At 37.9% G+C, this 19,816-nt stretch overlaps 1 protein-coding gene and 1 non-coding gene across 6 annotated transcripts in view; both read left to right on the top strand.

Annotated features, from left to right (window-relative positions):
* LOC126356279 (F-box/LRR-repeat protein 2) overlaps positions 1-19,816 on the top strand; it is a 706,156-nt gene that overhangs the window by 669,717 nt on the left and 16,623 nt on the right. For all 5 annotated transcript variants that reach the window (XM_050007148.1, XM_050007147.1, XM_050007146.1 and 2 more), the window contains 2 exons: positions 2,013-2,215; positions 5,884-6,087. In XM_050007148.1, coding sequence (XP_049863105.1) covers positions 2,013-2,215; positions 5,884-6,087 — 407 coding nt within the window. The remainder of the gene's footprint in view (positions 1-2,012; positions 2,216-5,883; positions 6,088-19,816) is intronic.
* Trnat-ugu (transfer RNA threonine (anticodon UGU)) lies at positions 2,714-2,788 on the top strand. Its single transcript has one exon. It is a non-coding gene; the product is annotated as a tRNA-Thr (tRNA).

The raw sequence follows: 19,816 nt of genomic DNA, 5'->3' as shown, positions 1-19,816 counted from the left end.
ATTCTTATTCCTTTAGTTAGCCAAGGTTTTTTATATGTTTTCTTGGAATTATGTTTCACTATTTTCTTGGGAAAACAATTTTCAAATACCCTTAAATATGTATCGTGAAATAAGTTATATTTCAAGTTTGCATTGGGTTCCATATACACTTCATCCCAGTCTAGCTCCTTTAGGCTTTCCCGAAAGTTTGCAGTATTTATATTGTTAATTGAACGCACTGCTTTGAAATTCTGATTTGATATACTGCATGGAGCTATGTCATGTACTGTAACTAGCTGTGCACCGTGATCTGAAAGACCATTCTCAACAGGATAAGCATTTATGTCCTTAAACTTATCTTGGTCTATAAAAAAGTTATCTATCAATGCCCTGCTGTTCTTTGTTATCTGAGTAGGAAAATCCATGATGGAGCTCAAATTGAAAGAACTGAGTAATACAACAAGATCATTCTTCCTATTACACTCTTTCAGGGAATCAACATTGAAATCCCCACAAATGATAATTTGCTTCCCCCTGTCTGACAGATAGCACAACAAACCATCCAAGTTTTCTAGAAATAGCTGGAAATTCCCTGAGGGGGACCTATACACTGTTACAATTATGAAAGTGCCATCATTTAGTTTTAGTTCAGTGGCACATGCTTCCATATGTTGCTCTACACAAAATTTTTTTAGTTTCTAAATGTTTTGCACTGTGGAAGCTTTTGACATATATGGCAACTCCTCCTCTCATCATATTATCTCTACTTACATGTACAGCTAATTTGTACTCATTGATGCTAACCTTTTGCATATCAGTGACAATGTGATGCTCAGACAGGCATAGTACATCTATTACATTCTCAGTTTCTATATCTTCTAAACAAAGCAGAAGCTCATCAATTTTATTCTTGAATCCCCCAATATTTTGTGAAATATACTAACATTTTTCATTTTACTTTTGTGAGTATCTTGAACTTTTTTAACATCTTTAGTACTTGCCTGGCTGAGTTTCCCACTGGACACTGATCTTACACTAAAAAAGAGTTACCACCATGAGATGTAGTTCCTCCCCCCTTTAAATTTCCTGCTATCAGCCCAGCCAGTTTACCCTTCCCCTTCTTGTTGAGGTGTAGGCCATGTCTAGTATAGTCCCACCTACAGAGTGAATCAACATGAACCACACCAATGTGTGACCCCGCATCAGACCCAAGTAGCCGTTCCAACTCCAAATTAACTCTCCTGACAGAAGAGCTCAAATGAGGCCGGTCGTGGTGCTCCAGAACCGACACAAACCCAACACTGGTATGACTCGATGCCGATGCAATATTTGATCTAGAGAATAATATGAGTAAGTTATTGTGAGAAACATTCTTAAGACTCTGGTCACATTGGGTGACATATTTTATACCCTATGAGTTTTAGACCTGCAGATTTTGCAGGAGAGTCTCTGTGCACTTTGGAGGGATAAAGCTGAGCAAAAATTGGCCAGTGAGATGTAATTGAGTTAAGCATCAGAACACCGATGGCTGCAAAATGAGAAGCCATATCTCCACAATATCCTTTTTTCCAGGAGTACTAGTTTTGCAAGGTATGCAGGAGAGATTCTGTGAAGTTTGGAAGGTAGGAGACGAGGTACTGGCATAATTAAAGCTGTGAGGGTGGGTCGTGAGATGTGCTTGGGTAGCTCAGTTGGTAGAGCACTTGCCCGCGAAAGACAAAGGTCCCGAGTTTGAGTCTTGGTCCGGCACACAGTTTTAATCTGCCAGGAAGTTTCATATCAGCGTACACTCCACTGCAGAGTGAAAATCTCATTCTGGAGATCTAATCATAGTTTTGATATATCTGGAAAATATGTACACTATTCCTAAGTGTTAGGGACCACAACAGCTCATGTCTGTGGTGTTTTGATTTAAAAACTCTCTGTCTTTATCTCTCTCTGTCTGTGTCTTCTCTGTGTCTCTGTCTATCTGCATGTGTGTGTGTGTGTGTGTGTGTGTGTACATACTCATTAACAACAGCTTTTTTTTCCAGGTTCTGAAGGCATACATGGAACTTGGAAATCCACGCTCATTGATTGCCTTGGACTTGGACAGCTCAGATAATTTGACTGATGATGCTCTCCACAAATTCCTTTCTCGCCATGGACATCAGCTGTGGGGAATAGCACTCTCTGGAATGCCACACATCACTGATCAACTGTGGATGTCAGTACTTCCCATTCTCACAAATGCCAAGTAGGTACATTTTCAGTGCTCATCAATATAGTGAAATTACAATGAAATGAACACCCTTAGCTGCTTACAGGCCTTGACATACGTCAACGGGGACAGATGAAAATGTGTGCCCCGAGCGGGACGTGAGCCCAGGACACCCTGCTTACATGGCAGATGCTCTATCCATCTGAGCCACTGAGGACACAGAGGATAGCGCGACTGCAGGGATTTATCTCTGGCACGCCTCCCACGAAACCCACATTCTCAACGTATTGTCAAAAAGAACAGATACCATCTTAGTATATATATAATTAAGGCTCACCGGCCACTTGACCATCTTCTTCTTCTGTGCAAATGCACAAACAGTGCCTGAAATCTTACTGGATTCGGTAACGTGCCGCTAGTTATGAGTATAATGGATGGGGGCACTATGAATGTAGTGCGGGACAATACATAGAGAATGTGAGTTTCGCGGGAGGCGTGCCAGAGATAAATCCCTGCAATCATGCTATCCTACGTGCCCTCGGTGGCTCAGATGGGTAGAGCATCTGCCATGTAAGCAGGAGATCCCGGGTTCGAGTCCCGGTCGGGGCCACACATTTTCATCTGTCCCTGTTGACGTATGTCAAGGCCTGTAAGCAGCTAAGGGCGTTCATTTCATTGTAATTTCATTAGTATACATTAATATAATGCCTGAAAAATAATCTATGTGTCTCTCATATTCATGCATATCTTCCATTTCACTGTTATTTTATTCTTGATTTAGAGGCACAAAAGAAGCTGAATCATGGTTTAAGCCCATATATGGGATACTTTTGTATCAGTACTCATCTAAACTTGAGTGGTTGGGATTCTATCTGGAAGTCATGTCAAAGATGAAGCAGAACAAGGCATTTTTTCTTATAAATAGTATGTTTTTGTTTGTAGGCTAAACATAGCTTTGCCCTGTATTCCTAATAAAGTTGAATACATGACTGATAAAAAGCTTTCTAAAGCCAAGATAATATAAATACTTTTTTTTTTATTTTCAACAACCAATTTCAAAAGACTTTGTTGTCGTCCTCTGCTCTTCAAAATTTTTCTTACAAAATGTGCTCATTGTAAGTTGGAACTTCATGACAAGTTGTCATATTAGTGGGTAAAATTTACACATTATTCATTGAGTTGTACCATATGCACTATCTAAGTCGAATCATCACTGATTGGAACATGTCTAGCTAATGTAAACAGATGTGCTGCTGTGCATTTTCTTATATATTACAATTTTTATGATGTAACAGTCATCTATGAGTGCTACATATACACTCCTGGAAATTGAAATAAGAACACCGTGAATTCATTGTCCCAGGAAGGGGAAACTTTATTGACACATTCCTGGGGTCAGATACATCACATGATCACACTGTCAGAACCACAGGCACATAGACACAGGCAACAGAGCATGCACAATGTCGGCACTAGTACAGTGTATATCCACCTTTCGCAGCAATGCAGGCTGCTATTCTCCCATGGAGACAATCGTAGAGATGCTGGATGTAGTCCTGTGGAATGGCTTGCCATGCCATTTCCACCTGGCGCCTCAGTTGGACCAGCGTTCGTGCTGGACGTGCAGACCGCGTGAGACGACACTTCATCCAGTCCCAAACATGCTCAATGGGGGACAGATCCGGGGATCTTGCTGGCCAGGGTAGTTGACTTACACCTTCTAGAGCACGTTGGGTGGCACGGGATACATGCGGACGTGCATTGTCCTGTTGGAACATCAAGTTCCCTTGCCGGTCTAGGAATGGTAGAACGATGGGTTCGATGACGGTTTGGATGTACCGTGCACTATTCAGTGTCCCCTTGACGATCACCAGAAGTGTATGTCCAGTGTAGGATATCCCTCCCCACACCATGATGCCGGGTGTTGGCCCTGTGTGCCTCGGTCGTATGCAGTCCTGATTGTGGCGCTCACCTGCACGGCGCCAAACACGCATACGACCATCATTGGCACCAAGGCAGAAGCGACTCTCATCGCTGAAGACGACACGTCTCCATTCGTCCTTCCATTCACGCCTGTCATGACACCACTGGTGGCGGGCTGCACGATGTTGGGGCGTGAGCGGAAGACGGCCTAAAGGTGTGCAGGACCGTAGCCCAGCTTCATGGAGATGGTTGCGAATGGTCCTCGTCGATACCACAAGAGCAACAGTGTCCCTAATTTGCTGGGAAGTGGCAGTGCGGTCCCCTATGGCACTGCGTAGGATCCTACGGTCTTGGCGTGCATCCGTGCGTCGCTGCGGTCCGGTCCCAGGTCGATGGGCACGTGCACCTTCCGCCGACCACTGGCGACAACATCGATGTACTGTGGAGACCTCATGCCCCACGTGTTGAGCAATTTGACGGTACGTCCACCCAGTCTCCTGCATGCCCACTATACGCCCTCGCTCAAAGTCCGTCAACTGCACATACGGTTCACGTCCACGCTGTCGCGGCATTCTACCAGTGTTAAAGACTGCGATGGAGCTCCGTATGCCACGGCAAACTGGCTGACACTGACGGCGGCGGTGCACAAATGCTGCGCAGCTAGCGCCATTCGACGGCCAACACCGCGGTTCCTGGTGTGTCCGCTGTGCTGTGCGTGTGATCATTGCTTGTACAGCCCTCTCGCAGTGTCCGGAGCAAGTATGGTGGGTCTGACACACCGGTGTCAATGTGTTCTTGTTTCCATTTCCAGGAGTGTATGAACAGTGTCATGTGCACAAGATGCTTTTGATTGTAAATATTTTATTTCTGACAAACCCTTGTATAAAATGCTACATTTTATTCACTAACATGACAACTTAAGATGGTGTTCAAACTCATGTTTTGTAACACGTTTCAAACACATTTTATAACAAGAATTTTGGAGACTTGGAGAAGACAGCGAAGTCTGCTGAAATTAGTTGTTGGGAACAGAGACATATTTATGCAAACTTGGCTTTAGAAAGTTTTTACCAAGTAAAACCTTCATATTTATGAACATGAGAATATTCAATGATATGTGATTATCTTGTATATCTCATTCCTTGAGAATACTACATTTCTTCATTATAATCAAAATTGTTATTCATCATGTGAATGACCTTTAATTAATTTTTATTTAATCAAACATAGATGTTATTCTGTTGACTTAGTATATTATATTGCCAGATTTATATCTTATTTTGGAAAAATAATGGAAACGATAAACATATAAGAATATAATGGAATTAATAAGTAAAGGTAAAGCATTTAAATTTGAATCACAAATTGATGTTCCAGTTTTTTGAACAAATCTGTGCAAAAAAACAAATATCGAAACTAATTTTAGCATTGTATTTCATTTGCCTCAGGCAAGTTGTGAAGAACTGTCAGGGGAGAGAGTAATTATATGAAAACAACTCCTGAATTTGTTAGTAGTTTCTCAATATGTACATATATGTGTGTTAGCTTTTTAATTTTTTGCAGCCATAAATATTTTGATGTATAGTATTGGCAGCGTCATAAATAATGGAAACATCCTCATCAGCATACTGCTTTTACTAAGGGAAGCCATTTCTTTCTTTCAAATTCACTAATGAAAGTCTATAGTATTCCAGAGATCTACTCTGCTTCTGCTTCCCATACATGCATAAACTTTCTTGTGTTCAAATTTGCTGTTTATTTTAGCAGTCTTACTATTTCAGGATCATTGTTATGGGCACCCCTGAGCGCCTAGGAGTAAACATTCATGTTGATCAGTTAATGGATGGTATAGCTAATAATTGTCCGAACTTGGAACGACTGGAGCTACGCTGGGATCCAGAGAACTTGCGGTTTTCTGACAAGAGCCAAAAAGCCATAGACATCTTGCGTGTCAAATGCCTCAAACTCCGTTGCCTTGTGCTCAGGTGAGATATGTAATACCATACCAGATTATCAGTACTTCCGTATAATAGCATTAGGGATTTAAGTACCTTCATAGTCTATTGTTTCAACTTCTATACTGTAAAAATCAGTTATAAAGGGTTCTTGCAAAAGTTATATTTTTTTGTCACTTAACAGTACTGTTGTGCACCATTTTGTTTTCCAGAAACATTCAAATTATTGCATCAGTGTGAATTTCTCATATTTCTGCATTACGTGCAGCTGTTTATTGTGTGGAGCAGTTTACTGTTTCACAGCATGTGCTAATAGTGCAAACATTTTATCAGAATGGAGACAGTTAAACAATAACTATAAAGTACCTCCATGCAATTCTTGGGCACAATGAAGCACCTAATGAATCCACAGCACACTTATTGTAAAGTTCAATGGAACAGGTTCAACAGTGAATGTTAAGAGTTGTGGGTGGCCTTATCAGAGTTGATATGGGGAGAAAATTGTGGTGGTTCATGACAATTAGTCTAGTGAAGTCAGTTCTTCACATTAGGCACAGGACATACATCAGTACAGCAAATTCTCAGGTGTAATATCAATTGCCAACATTATAGAATTCAGTTACCTCAGCAGCTGAAATAAGACAATCATGAGAAAAAGCAATATTTTATTGAGTGGTTGGTGAAGATGGTGGGAGAAAATGGTTTTATGAGGAACCTCTTCTTTATTCATGAGGTGCACTTTCACTTAAATGCACTTGTGAATAAAGAGAACTGCTGTATCTATGGGTCAGAAAGTGCTTTTACAATTTAAGAGAGATGGATGCATCCACAGATAATGGTGTGATGTGACTTTTGGACAGATGATATCACCGGTCCTTATTTTTTTGAAGTTTAGGTGGTACAAGCTGACAATTAATGATAACTGATACTATGTGATGACAAGAGGTTTTTTGCAGCCCCATTTCAATTGAAGGGATGTTCATGAGTTATGCTTTCAGCAGGATAGTGCCACCTATACACTTCCTACAAAGCAATTGAGTTGCTCAATGAGCAGTTTCTGGTTCACCTGATATCACGTAATAGTGACCAACAATGATCACCAAGCTCATGTGTCTCCTTATGGTTTTTTCTTTGGAATTATCTTAAATGATTGGTGTATATCATTCAACCCTAAAATATTCACCGTGAGTTAAAGGAGGAAATTTGACATGTTGGTGATGAAATGAACCTGGGATCTTGTCTGGGAGTTATAATGAATTTCATTGATAAAGTTCGTGGATACTAGCACAGTAGGGTATGTTATATACTAGACACCATTTTCCATTTGTGAAATGGGGAGGCATATAAGAACATGTTTATCAATTTTGATAAACCCTTTACCTTAAGCTCTCAAATATACGGCATTTGTACGTAAAATTTCAATTGAGTCACCTTTTTACATAGAGTGAATCATGTAAAACTTGCACCATGAATATATAGGAAATGGGAAGTGCTGTTGATGTGCAGTTTCCGTAGAATGGATTGGAAGTCAGGGACTCATATTGTTAGCTAAAAAATAGATTGTAATAATACTTAGAAAGTGTATTTTTTGTGCAAACACACACTTTTTTTAAATGTAACAATCCCTATTGACATTAACAAACTAAAAGTAGGGTAAATTAGAATGTCAGTCGTGTTGGTTGCAGGATTATAGTGTGAGTTGTTTATGAGATAATGCATTTTGAAAAGTTTCCACATCAACACTTGTTTGTGCCATTCAACCTGTGTAGCTGCTAGGTATGTTTGCTTACACTGTGCTTGTGTGTTCCTTGGCTGCACTGCAACTTGCTAGTCAGTTAGTGCATGACAGTTCAAGCAGTAGGTCATGAGTGGACAATGGGTTTTAAAAATGTAGAAAAAGCTAACATTCTCATGATGTATGGAGAGTGCAGAAGGAATGCAGTTCATTCTTGTGCAGTGTATGCAGCAAGATATCCCAACTGATGTCAACCATCTTGGCAGTTATTTATCAACCTCTTCAATCAGTTACATGAAAGTGGTAGGTAACACCTAGACAACATAACAGAAGGAATTGCAGCGGAAGTGGCAGAGTCAGGAAAGGGTCCTATGCATTCTACATTGACATTGGTTCCATCCATATCACATCTCTCTCCATCTAGAGCAGCATGAAAAAAATTATGAGAATTGTGTTAACTTCTGTACATGGGTACTAAAACAGGATACTCCAGATGTACCATGTATCTTGTTTAGTGATGAAGTCACATTTACCAACTGTGGCCAGGTAAACCACTGAAACATGCACTGTTGGTCTGTTGACAATCCCAGCTGGCTTTTTCAGGTGGAACACTGCATCCATGTAGTGTAAATGTGTGGTGTGGGATAGTGAACTATCAGCTCATAGGCCGATATTTCATAAATGGAACACTAAAAGTGCATAAGTATCACAGTCTCCTAACAGACTATGTTCCATAGCTGCTAGAAGACATTCTTCTTTAGACTAGAGGAACCTGTGGCACCAACATGATGACTGTCCAGCCCATAGTGTGTGAAGTACTACAGCACGTCTTCACAAATTGTTTCCATATCATTGGACTTGACACAGGGGACCTGTACCTGGGTTGGCCCATTCCCAAGATTTGATGCCAGTAGACTTTTTTCTGTGGGGGAACCTGAAAAACGCTGTCTGTAAGGACATACCAACTACACTCAATTATATGCAGTGATGTGTTACTACAGCCTGTGCAGACACCTCCAATGAAATCTTAGCACCTGTGCAGCATTTGCCCCGGATGAGACTAGAAGGGTGTATTGCCACTGCTGTGGTTATTTTGAACAAAAGCAGTGATAATCAGGTCAATTGTTTTGTTACTGATCAGAACACAAACACACACACAAAATTTCTAGCTTTCGCAACCAACGGTTGCTTCTTCAGGAAAGAGGGAAGGAGAGGGAAAGATGAAAGGATGTGGGTTTTAAGGGAGAGGGTAAGGAGTCATTCCAATCCCGGGAGCAGAAAGACTTACCTTAGGGGGAAAAAAGGATAGGTATATACTCGCACACACACACACACACACACACACACACACACACACACACACACACACACACACACATATCCATCCATACATATATGTATGGATGGATATGTGTGTGTGTGTGTGTGTGTGTGTGTGTGTGCGAGTATATACCTATCCTTTTTCAATAAGTGACCATGAGATGTAGCATTTGGGCTGAGTGTTTAATTGGACTCTCTTCTTCTGAGATGGTGCCAGAAATGCATTAATAATGGACTGTGAACACTACCACAATATTTTAAGAGAGTTTTTGTGACGTGAACTGGATCATGTGAATAATAATGAGGTTTGGTTTCAACAACACACTGCTACCTTTCACGCATCAATTGTTACAATGGACTTGTTCGGGAGAGGTTCCTGGGCTGGGCCATTTCTTCAGTGTTGGCTGAATTGGCCAATCACATTTAGTGATGAGATACCATGTGGTCTCTTTCTATATGAGTATTTGAAATCTCATATGTATAGCAGCAATTCACAATCACTCTCAGAGCTCAAGGCCAAGTTTTTGCATTTAATTTCAGAACTAGAGATGTAGTTATGCTGGAAAGTCATGAAAATTTCATCAAAAAAGTGACATTGTGGCTGCAGAGTCATACATATCATTTGAGTAATACAATATTTCATGTATAATCACAGATGGCATGCATTGCAATAACATTTAAATTATTTAATTTCATAAATAAATTTGTATGCTTTTAAGCACTATCAAGTTGCATTCTTTATGGGACACCCTTTATATTATCTGTAGCCTGAGAAAACTTTTGGCTTAATGAGATGTCTGAGAGAGAGAGAGAGAGAGAGAGGTGAAAGAAAAAGGCAGTAATTTTTAATTAATTATATTCGTTTGTAGCAGAAATAAATGCATAGCCTTTTCATGATATGAATATATATATATTCTCAGCACATATGAATCTGTCTGCATGTTAATCAACTATTACCTCATTCTTATCTTAATATTCATTGTAGACCAGTGAATGTAATTTAATGGTTTACTCTGTGAGCACCAGACAGACATAATTATTAATAAGCTGTACTGTGGTGTTGGTCCCAGATTATAGGTTTCATAAAACTGTTTGCCTTCTGGTTTCATTATGTTTCATATTGTTTGACACTGCCATCCTTGGCTGAAAATCCTATGTTTTGGAATGATTTTGCTAATGCTGACTGATCTCAGGAATCATAACTGATTGAAACCTCCAACGAAATAAAATATTAAAAATATCATGTAAAACCATAAAAGAAGAAATTTTCAATCTTGTACTTTCATATTTTGGACTTTTACTGATAGATTAGATTCTTAGTTTCACTGTTCCATCGTACCAGGCACCAATATAAGTTCTCTTGTTCATTTGTCAATAATCACTACAAACCCACTTGGGTATTTTAAAATCTGGATTCTTCTTATGTGGGATGTGCCTTTCAAGGATCATATGTTAGTTTCCTTGTAATCTTATAATGTGGCTGTATATGCAAAATATTTTATTCACACATCTGTGGTGTCATTTAATGTTAGGCTAAGGAGGTGGGCCAAATGGACAGAATTGTTGAATTATACCAATCCATTTTTAGTTAGCAATTGGCTGTGGATTAAGCTCATTAAGAAGTATTAGAAAGCATTCGAGCAGAAGATAGGTAAGGTATGCCAGCTTACAGGAATGTCACTTATAGTACCGTGGCTGCGCTAGTTAAGTTATTAAATGGTACAATGAGGATTTTCAGTCAGCAAAGGTGTGTAAAGATGAATTACATTTTTTTGGTGGTACCGTACTAATATTGGCACAAGTACTTTAATTGAGAAAATTTTGTCTCACTGTCAAGATATTTTTATGGCTGACTACAGTGAATTTGGTTTTTGTGGGTACAATAGTAAGTCCCAATTGCATTTCTTTTAATGCACATTAGTGTATCTATAATATAGGTGCAGCATTAAATAGTAGTTTAGATCACTGTCTTATGTGTACTCACGGACAGATTCCCAATGAATTTTGGTTAAATTCTGAAAGTGCACTCAGTTGCTCCATGCTTTTTTGACAATAAGAGATAATTTTTACATAACTGTTAAGACTAGGGTGTCAATTCATCCCATTTTTGCCAGGACAGTTCCATTTTTTTTTTTTTATCTCCCATTGTCCCAAACATTATTTTGTGGATGCTCAGACGTCCCACTTTTTTGTGATTCTGCATGGCTAAAGTACATTACACTAATGTATGTTTGATTTTCAATTTACTGTGCATTATTCAAGTACATGAGCCAGGAAATGCCACTTGTATGACTTGCTGTACAGCTTTATTTTTTTACTGTTTAAATTTTGACTGTTCATAGTACTGAACCGTGTTCACTGTTTCATCATGCCAAAACAAAAGTGAAGTTTTAGCATCAATGTAGAAACTGAGTTTACATTTATCATAGGCAGAGGAGAAACTGTACAATGTGCATTGTGCAGATCAAACTTTGCTATTGAATGATGGAAGATCTGGTACTGTGAATCACATAAAGACAAAGAAACATTGTTTGAGTTTTTAAACATAAATGCACTTGTCATCTTGGCAAATCAGGTTTTCTGCCAGTAATCCACATCACACTTGCATGATATTTCAATCACGTAATCCATGATCTTAATCAGGTGCTCCTTGCAGCCTCAGAGATCACCTAATGAAGACTGTGGGTTACGTGAGCAAAATATGATGCAAGTATGATGTGGATTACCTGCACAAAATCAAATTTTCCAAGATGATAACACCTTGCTAGGAAAACTGAAGGCCTATGCAAATGCACTTCTTGGTAAAAAGCACAAAAGTGAAAAGTATGGTGATAAGGCAGCAGAGCAATTGTAAAAAATCATTTGGGATCATCTTGGTGAATGATGCAAAGGCAAACTCCTATTTTTAGAGAATTCAATTTCAGTAGCTGCTGTGTAATATTTATTTGCTTGTATCCAGATATTTATACACATTAAGCTTGCCCGTTTTGGCTTACAGTGCCATTTTCAAGTGCACCTTTGGATGCTGTTAATTATGAATCTCATTCACGTCTTACTTATGATTAAGACATAGTTTTATAGACATTTCTACGTATATCTAGGTGAAGTTGACAATCATATGGCATCTGTAGGTTGACTATGAGCTTCCTATTGTGAAATATTGTTACTATAATCACATAGTTGTTATAATATGAATTTTTTCATGATAATAATTGTTTGGCAGCAGTTTGACAGTTAGGGTCCTTAGCTGCTAAATGTTTACAGACTTCTTATCTTTGGGAGTCCAGAATGGTATGTTTATTATATGGTCAAAATTTTTTGTGGGTGTATTATCTGTAATTTCACATGTTTGTCCTTCCTCATGGTCAGAAATTATGTTTCAGGTCAGTTTGTTCATTGAGTAAGTCATTCGGTAAATTTTTTATATGAGTGTATTTCTCCAATTCTTGCAAAGTGTTAATAGTATGTCCTTTACATATTTTTTTGTAAATATGTACAGTGTTTTCAACATATTCTGCAGGACCTACTGAGAAGAAAAGAGCAAACTTGTACATACATTAAATTTTGTCAATGAATTTTTTCCCCTTAATTGTCATAGATTTTTTCTGGGCTTTTTAAAAATTCCTGTTCTTTAATAAAACTTAAATGGCCACCCTAGTTAAAACATAACATGTGGTTATAATTAAAGTACAACTACTCATTGAAGTTGTGGACTGAAATTATCAATGCAGTGAAAGTTAGTAGATATGCTAATGTGTTAATGTGGAACCAATTTATGCCAAAAGAAATACAAGAAAGATGTATAGAAATGTTTCCATATGTAATGAATTAGGAAAGGGGTGTTGGTAGGAAAGGTGAAACAAGTGAGAAAGGCATAATGTTGATTTTATTATTAAATGCCACCTACACAGTTTGTTCAGTATGAACACTGGAGACATCAACAAGATGCTGCATCAATAAAGTGATGTGATCAGCAGTTGTTTGCAGCAGTTCCACTATAATCTAAGCAATGTGTTCCTGTATACCAACTGGCTTTCAGAGCGGGTAGAGACTGCATGTGTCCCTGGTCAACACATTTATGTAGATATTCCCATCAAAAGTCAGATGGATTCCAGTCAAGTGATCCTGCAGGACATGCAACTGGAAAACCTCTGAAGATAACAAGTTCATGGAAGGTTGCATTGAGCAGAGCTTTCACTGGGCAAACAATATGAGTTGTTGCCCCATTTTGCACGAAAACAGTGGTTTCCACACAGTTGTGCTCTTCCAAAGTTGAAGTCATGTGCTGTACAAGGAGGTCTCAATAGTATGCATGTGTTATAGTACACCTGACAGGCCCTCTAAGTGTATTTTCTTCAAACATGAATATATTTAGAATAAATGTACTTGTGAATCCACACCACACAGTCACATACACTGAGTGCAATGGCTCTTCATGCACAACATGTGGGTTATCAATATCCAAAATGCAGCAGTTCTGGGTATTCACTGCAGCCTGCATGTAAAATGTGCCTTGAAATTCCACAGAGTATTTCCCAGCCGCATGTCATCAACTTTGATCCATGCCAGAAACCAAAGAGCAAATTCAGAACGTTGTGGTGGATTGTGAGGTTTCATTTGTTGCACTATCTGCATCTTGTACAGGTACTGGTCTAATGTGGACCATGAAACTTTCCATGCTGTTCACCATGGGATAGACAATTCTTGTGATACTGCAGAAGCACTAACACTACCCAGGCCATATTCTGCATGATCAGTGACAACAACAGTGACCTCATCAACAACTACCACCAGGACAGAACAAAGTCCCGCTCCTGGTTCCACACAAAGCTCACCTGTGCTTTCAGTTTCATTATAATCTTCTTTAAACCATTTAACAACATTGGGCCTCTCCTCAGACCTTTGGCAGCAATACTCTCTCAATTCAGCACTGTAATTGCTGTTGTTCACATAAAATGCTTTCATGGTGAGCACACGCTCTCTCTTCATGATAGCCATACTGTTTACTCATGTTATGACTTGTCAAATGACAGTGTGGATGTCATACTGTCATAAAAACAGTATGCAGATGATATTTGCAACTGGTCAACAAAATTAGCACTAGTCTTTTCCAGTATAAATTGGTCCAATATTAATGTTTTAGCATAACTACCAAGTTTCACTGCCATTTGATAATTATTGCCCACAATGGACATCTGTGAGTAGATGCACTTTCATTATAACCACCTGGTACTTGATAAATGTTCAATAGCTGTTACTCATTTATGCTGATTTTTAGATTCCTTGAAACATGACAGCATTTATTCTGCTTAACACTGATATATTTAATCAGTATGTCTCATTTTAAATCACTTTATACCCATTTCCCAAGGAACTTTGTTGCACCTTTACTTGGATTTTGTTGATTGTTAATGTTGTCATCAGCACCACGCTTTTATTTTGTCTACCCAGTGATAAAGGTGTGTAGGAACAGTACCTATGAGCTCAACATAAAAATCTACAATAAATATGACGAAGCATTCAGTTTAACTAAACAAAAGTTGTTTTCTATTTATTTATTTTCCTTTCTCTGTGACCATTCATCATCATTCTCTGCTAAGCAGGGGACAAAAATAGGGTGATGAGAGTAAACACCTACTTGATACTATTAAATGCTCGTTTGCAACCTACCAGTGCCACCTTGTGTTGCAGAAGGTACCTTAAACAGATATTAGGACCCACCAACAGGACTGTAATTCAAGAAAAGAAACCACTCTATTTATGTGATCTCAAAGTGATCATAGATTTGTGTGTAATGTCCAGTAAATAGTTTACAAATACAAATAAAGGTATTTATAGATGAAAGTTAATAACAATGGTATGGAAAGGATAGATTGCTACTCACCACAAAGAAGAGGCATTGAGTCACAGACAGACTCAATGAAAAACAATGCTAGAAATATTTCAACTTATGGATGAAGTCCTTCTTCAGGAGTAGGAAACACACACATTCACACAAGAACAATTCGCACATAAATGACCACTGTGTCTATGCACTAAGGCCCAACCAAGGTTGAAGAAAGAAAACCTATGTTTACATTATTTGTACATTCAAAGAGCTTTTAACAATGATGACTGGAACACTCTCTTTGATATCCTGAAGGTATCAGAGATAAGATACAGGGAGTGAAGAGTTATTTGCAACTTTCATAGAAATTAGACTGTAGAGTGGGGAAGTGAAAGGGAAGCAGTGGTTGAGATGAAAGGGAGACAAAGTATTAGCATATCTTCAGTGTTATTCAATATGTACATTGAGGAGGCAGTAAAGTAATCAAAGGAGATACTTCGAAAAGGGATAAAAGTTAAGGGAAAAGAAATTTTTAAAAAAATGAGATCTGCAAATGACATACTGTAGTCCTGTCAGAGACAGCTCAAGACTTGGAAGATCAATTGAACAGAATGAACGGTGTATTCAAAAGAGATTATGAGATAAACGTCAGCTGAAGTAAAACAAGGACAATGGAATGGAGTCAGATTAAATCATGTGATTCTGAGGGAATTCGTTTAAAACATGAGACATTAAAAGCAGTAGATGAGTTTTGTTATTTGGACTACAAAATAACTGATGATTGTTGAAGTAGAGATGTCATAAAATGACTACTGGCACCAGAAAGAGAATAATTTCTTAAAAAGAGGAATTTTTAATATCAAATATAAATTCAAGTGTTGTAAAGACTGTTCTGAAGGTATTTTCCTGGAGTGTAAGCTTCTGTGGGCGTGGAACATGGATGTTCAGTAGTTTAAACAAGAAGAGAATGGAAGCATTTCAGATATCGTGCTACAGAACAATCCTGAGGATTAGATGCATAGATCGAATGCCTAATGAGGAGGTACTAATCAAATTGGGGGCAAAGAAAATTGTGACATAACTTGACAAGCAGAAGGGTCGATTGCATACATCCTGGCACCACAAGGAGTCATCAATTTGGTATTATAGGAACAGATGGGGGGGGATTGTAAAGTTAGACCAAGGGATGAATACAATTAGCAGGCTCAAATAGATATAAGTTGCAATATTTATTCAGAGATGAAGAAACAATCTGAACACTTTGTAATGAAGTGATCAGTTGATTATTGTTTGCTTGTAGTTGTCCTGAATTATATTCAATAGAGTATTTCTACACAATAGTTACACAAACTACTAATATCACAGAGATAAGTATGTCATGGTTGCCATGTGATCTATATGTCTTAAACTAAATGAAGGTACATTCTAATAATTTCAAGATTCATCACAAATCTAGATGACCTAGTTCTTTTAGATTGAAATATGGAAAAATATTTGCAACTTCATCTTTTTTTTATTACACTGTGACATTTGTGCCTCAAACAATGTATTCAGAGATATCTGTCCAATTTTGTCAATTTGTTTAATAAAAATAAGCTATGATGTAAAATGTGACTTAAATGAAATACATTGATGAAAAATATCACACACAACAAATAAAAATATCACTAAAGTAAATAAATTACAAATCATATAAAATTTATAAAAAAATAAAAGTTAAACAAAATCTTAATCTTATTGTTCATGGCAGCTACTGTACACTAGTGTGCTACTATAGGGAACACAGTGTTTATTGGAGTTTCATTCACACCAGAATAACAACAAAATATCTGATAGGATATTCCAGTGATCTTATGACTGCAGATGCTTGAACAGTGCAGCTGATTACCAATTAGGCAGGACATACACTTGTTTATGTGAGATTTCTACTTAGATGGACAGAGATTAACTGCTTGTGTGTACAATAACGAACAACTCTTGTAATATTATTCATCAATCATAGGAGATTTCTTTTCAATTTACACAGAAATTCATACAAAATGAAACTTGGGAGCAGAAAAAGTACTGGCAGGAGAGACACATAAATTACATATCCTTGCCATCTTTCTTCCTTGCTTTCTCCACTATTGCATCTTGCTCCAGTCTGCAGTCAGCAGAAATCTAAAACTTTTAGTCAAATAGCATATGTGCTTCAGCAACTGGTCACTGATCTTTGAAAGTTTACTGTACAGTAACAAAGCAGCAATTTAGTCAGGAGGTGTGAGAACAAATGACACTGTTGTCACGTAAACTGTATTATGAACACACATATGTTCAGTGATAGTCATTTATTGATGAAGTACATGACAGAGGACACAAACATTTATACCAGTTATTATGATTTTTGCCTGTCTGACCCATGGGTTGAGCACAGGATTTATGACTATTTAAATACCTCTGTGCACGCTTTTATTACATAGTCTTGTCTTTGGCTCCATGTGGGTATAATGTGTAGTGGGGTGTCATGTATTCCTAGAATCATTGTTAAAGTTGGCTCTTGAAGCATTTAAACAGGCTTTCTTGATATAGTTTACATCTGCTTTCAAGAGTTTGCCAGTTCTGTTTTTGCAGTATCTCTGTAACAGTCTCCCATGGATCAAACAAACATATGACCATTTATGTTGCCCTGCTCTGTATACATTCAATATCCTCTGTTTGTCCTAATTGATGGTACCATCCCACACACGTAAGCAATATTCTAGGATGGGGTCCACAAGTCATTTGTAAGTGATCTCCTTTGTAAACTGGCTGTATTTCCCTAATATTCTACCAATAAATTGAAGTCTGCCGTCTGCTTTACCTATGAGTGATCCTCTGTGTGCATCCTATTTCATAGCCATATGAAGTGTTACATCTAGATATTTGTATGAGTTGACTGAGTTAAACTATGACAAATTGACATTATTGTCATAGGATGCTACATTTTTTTCATTTTGTGGAGTACCCAATTTTACATTTCTGAGCATTTAAAGCAAGTTGCCAATCTCTGCATCAATTTGAAATCCTATCAAGAAATGAGTAAATATTTTTGCAGCTTCTTTAGACAGTTATTCATTATAGATTGCTGTATCATATGTGAAAAGTTTGATGTTACTATTATTATTGTCTGTGAGGTCATTAGTATATAAGATGAACACCAAAGACCCCAACACACTTAGCTGCAGCACAGCAGATGTTAATTCTACATCTGTCGATTACTTTCCAACTGAGATAACTTACTGTATCATCACTATCAAAATAGCCTCAGTCCAGTAACAAAGTTTGCTCAGTATCCCATATGACTGTACTTTTGACAGTAAGCATAGATGTGGTACTGAATCAAATGCTTTTTGTAAATTGGGAAGTACTGTTCTATCTGACTGCCTTGACCCAAAGCTTACAGTATGTCATGTGACAAAAGTGCGAGTTGGGTTCCATAAGATGGATGTTGTAAGAATCCATGCTGGTTGGCATGGGTGAGGTCATTCTGTTGGAGATACATCATTATTTTTGAGCTCAGAATATATTCTAAGATTCTGCAACAAATCGTTGTCAAAGATATGACATGTTGGTTTTGAGGCTTACTTCCTCTATCCTTCTTGGAGATGAGTGTTACCCATGCTTTCTTTGAATACCTGTGCACAGATTTCTGTTCAAAGGATCTACAATAGATTACAATTAAATGAGAAGCTAAATCAGCTGCAAACTCGGTATAGAGTTGGATAGGGCTCACCTGGAGCTTTGCTCAGTTTTAATGATTTCTGCTACTTTTCAGTGCCATTGACTCTAAAATTTGTTTCACTCATCTTTTCCATGGTACAATGATTAAACAGGGCAATTCCCCTGGTTTTTCCTTTGTAAAGGAACATTAGCCCATCAAGGTTTTGTTTTGCTGTCCTCAGTTTCAGTTCTTGTCTCATCATTTAGTGACGAAATTTATTTGGCACCACTGACAGCTTTTCCATATGACCAGAATTTTTTTGGGTTTTGTGAAATTTCGTTTGACAATATTCTGTTATGATAATCAATGAAGGCATCACGCATTGTGCTCTTGTCAACCAAGATGCTAAATGAAAAATTCATAATCTTTCTATCTATAGCCCTATGCTTTGTTTTACACCTGTTAGCGTTTCTCTGTTTCCTTAGAAGTTTCTTTAGAGTGAATATATACCATGGAGGTTCCCTCCCATTGTGAACTGTTTTACTGGCCACATACCTATCCAGATAATGGTCAACTATTCTTTTAAACTTGAGCCATAGTACCTCTACATGCTCCTGCCCTGTGCTGAAAGTTTTATTTTCCTCATTGAGGTATGACACTACTGATTTTTTATTTAATTTACTGAATACAAAAATCTTTCTTCTTGCTTTAGTTTTGGTAATCATTGTTGCTACAACTGTATCATGGTCACTAATACCAGTTTTGATGTGGACATCCTCAAAAACATCACATCTGTTTTTTGCCACTGGATCTAATATATTTCCATCAGGAGTAGGCTTCCTGCCTGTCTGTTTTAGATAGTTTTCAGAGAAAGCATTTAGTAATGTTTCATAGGATGTGTTGTCATGCCCACCGATAGCAAAACTGTAACCACTTCAATGGAAGGATACAGGGGAGAAACACAGCAGGATCCAAAAAGCTGAGATTTTTCAGGGGAAATAAAATAAACTTTCAGATGTTTAAATTTATTGTAGCTTTTTCAACAACTTTATTGAACTTTAGTTGATTTTTTGCTTGTTTAACCCTGACATAAAGAATTAAGTTAACATATAATGGCTGGTTTTCGTTGGTTTTTATCCTGCAGGTTTACAATAAGCAAATGAGAACTGCTTATAAAACTGCTTACGAACACATGGTC

Source organism: Schistocerca gregaria, chromosome 3 (genome assembly GCF_023897955.1).
Source record: "Schistocerca gregaria isolate iqSchGreg1 chromosome 3, iqSchGreg1.2, whole genome shotgun sequence".
In the NCBI taxonomy this organism is placed as follows: Eukaryota; Metazoa; Arthropoda; class Insecta; order Orthoptera; family Acrididae; genus Schistocerca; species Schistocerca gregaria.
The sequence above is the reverse complement of the archived record's forward strand: the minus strand, read 5'-3'. Positions and strand labels throughout refer to the sequence as shown.